General features: G+C 45.4%; 1 protein-coding gene across 1 annotated transcript in view; it reads right to left on the minus strand.

Annotated features, from left to right (window-relative positions):
* Positions 1 to 2,923, minus strand: part of ankfn1a (ankyrin repeat and fibronectin type III domain containing 1a) — a 116,630-nt gene that overhangs the window by 48,427 nt on the left and 65,280 nt on the right. Inside the window, exon 9 of the mRNA XM_008303337.1 lies at positions 222 to 432. Coding sequence (XP_008301559.1) covers positions 222 to 432 — 211 coding nt within the window. The remainder of the gene's footprint in view (positions 1 to 221; positions 433 to 2,923) is intronic.

Below are 2,923 nucleotides of genomic sequence, written 5' to 3' on the forward strand. Positions count from 1 at the left end.
TCTTATTTCAGTAAACTATAACTTAGCACATTTTTATGTATTACTCTTTCCAGTTTCTAGTTGTTGGAGTGATTATTGTGAAGGTTTTCTCTGATGGAGGGGGATGAATGATCTGAGGACGACTGCATTTCTTCATTTTTCCACATTTCATACATCTGAACTCATGTGACTGTGGACCAGGCGTCAGGGCTTGGTCTCACCCTGCAGACGTCGGTACTCACAGTGAGGACTCTCCTTGCCGCCGGCCTTCAGCAGCAGCTTGGCGATGGGCGTGTTGTTGGTCATGATGGCGATGTCGAGCGGCGTCAAGCCCTGGCTGTTGGGAGTGTTCAGGTCCAGCTCCTCGGCCGAAAACTGGTAGAGGAGGATCTGAACGGCGTCCAGGTCCTGCTGCTCCACCGCCTCGAAGATGCAGTCGCTGCCCTGCATCGTCTGCAAGGAGAGGAAACGTCAGCGACGCCATACACACATCTGGACACGGGAAGCGAGTCGCTGGTTCGGTTCTGAGCTCGTTGACGCAGCTTTTCACATGTTCACAGAAAAGAATCACAGAATATTAATCTGGAAGATCTTGAGCAGAACCAAGACAGACTGAATGGATTTGTGTGTTCTGGTTTAAAGCTCCGTTCAGAAGCAACGAACACTACGAGGCAAAAAGCAAACTCTACTGATGTGTTCTAAAAACAGAAATCCAGACACGGAGGCTCAGCCTGAGACAGAAAAACGCAGAAACAACTCCAAGAAACTGGAACGAAACTGGACGATGAGACGGCGAAGCAGATGTTAAGAGAGGAGGGAAACCACACGAAGGGTTAAAACCACTGGATCTGTTCAGCAGCTTCATCAGCTTCAAGTTAATCACATGAACATCTGTGCTGCTTGTTGGTAGAATGGCTCGGAGCAGAAGAAGAAGGACGACAGATCCACCTGGACAGCTTCATCCAGACCGCATGGAGCAGATCTGGTGCTGGCTGCAGACTGGTTTGGGATTGGTTTAGAACTGGTTTTAGAACAGTTTGGGATTGGTTTAGAACTGGTTTTAGAACGGTTTTGGATTGGTTTAGAACTGGTTTTAGAACGGTTTTGGATTAGACTTGAACTGGTTTTAGACTCGATTTTAAACTTGGACTTGGACTGGAGTCTGGAGTTGGTTCTGGACTGGCTTCAGACTAGACTTGGATTGGTTTTGGAGGTTGTTTTGAACTGGTTTAGACTGGCTCTGGACTGGATTTGGAGCCGATTGTAGACTTTATTGGGTTGGTTTGGGATCTGGGTTTGGGTTTGACCCTGGACCAGTTTTAGACTGGTTCTGAAGTGGTCTGATTTTAGAGTTGGTTACTGACTGGACTTTGGAGCTGGTTCTGGACTGGCTGAAGACTGGATTCAGAGATTTTTGGAGCTGGCTTTTGACTGGTTTTAGACTTGACTTCAGACTGGATTTAGACTGGTTTCTAACTTTGAACCAGATGTGGAGTTCAGACCGTCTGCTGCAGCACTCCTGGTTCTTCTTGTTGCTGAAGCTTGGACCTGTGGTTCTGCTGCAGGATGAGTTTGGGTCGATCAGAGAAGAAGGTAAACATCTACAACTTCAGCAGAGTTCTGTTCAGACTGTTTGTCTTTTGATTTCATGCGGCCGCTGACTGGAGGTCAGGTCTTCAGGGTGAGAAGAGCTTCATCATGAATGCAGGAGATAAAATCCATCTTCTACAGGAAATGATCCGAGTACGACCTCCTGGTAACCATGGGAACAGGCTGCAGGACTTTCTCAGATCAATCAGAAACAAAACAGATAAAACAACGTGCGTTTAGTGTATTTTATTAATAAACGACTCATTTCTTCTGCAATATTTAGGTTTAAGATTTACGTTTTTCTCAGGATTCTGAACCAAAACCTCCTGAGAAGCAGCTGAGGAGGTTCTTCAAGAGGAAACAAGCTTTCACTTTGATTTTTAGGAACATGTCTGTTTAAAAGAGCTGAACTAATAAAGTTTTGTTCAAGCTGACAGTCGATGAAGCTGAAACTGGAGGCTGGATGTTTCTACACTGAGCTCTGCTGATCGAGCTCTGCTAGAGTTCATCTAATCCAGGATTCAGAGCCACAAAAGGTACATTTGGAGCTGGTGTCACACTGGATTCAGCCTGGTTTGGGGCAGATTTTAGACTGAATCTAAACTAATTTTGGAGCTAGTTTTAGACTGGTTATGAGGATGGGTTTAAACTGGATTTAGACTGGTTATGAGGATGGGTTTAAACTGGATTTAGACTGGTTATGAAGATGGGTTTAAACTGGATTTGGGCTGGTTTTGAAACTGGTTTGGAACAGGGTTTGGAGCTGTTTTTGGAGTGAATTTGACCGGCGTTAGACTGGTTTTACTGGTTTTGGAGCTTATTCAGGAGCTGATTTTGGAGCTGGGTTTGGACTGGATTTGGACTGGTTTCAAACTGGTTTTAGACTGGTTTTGGAGCTGGGTTTACACTGGGTTTAGAATAGTTCTGTAATTACATTTTGACGGGTTTTAGACGTTTTTTGAAGACTGGTTTTTGAGGCGGTTCTGGAGCTGGTTTCAGATGGATCTCAGAACTGGTTCTGTAACTGGTTTTGGGCTCAGGTTGGGCTGGATTAGGACCAGATTAGAGGTGAGTTTAAACTGGACTTGGACTGGTTTTAAACTGGATTCTAACTGGTTTTGGACCAAATGCCGCGGGTCTCCTGACTCTGGTTGGATGTTTGGATCTTGATTCTGCTGCAGGAGGAACCTCGACAGAGAATCAGAACATTTTCAGGTTCTAACATTTGAGCCGAACATCGATCTGCTGTCGGCTCCGTTCTTTGTTTTCTCCTCGTCGCTTCCTTTCATGTTGTGGCGCCTCTTTAAATGTCAGCAGGCTGCTTTCAACGCACAATCACACACACACACACACA

The sequence above is a fragment of the Stegastes partitus genome, unplaced genomic scaffold (genome assembly GCF_000690725.1).
Source record: "Stegastes partitus isolate 25-593 unplaced genomic scaffold, Stegastes_partitus-1.0.2 Scaffold1983, whole genome shotgun sequence".
NCBI classification, from domain to species: domain Eukaryota; kingdom Metazoa; phylum Chordata; class Actinopteri; family Pomacentridae; genus Stegastes; species Stegastes partitus.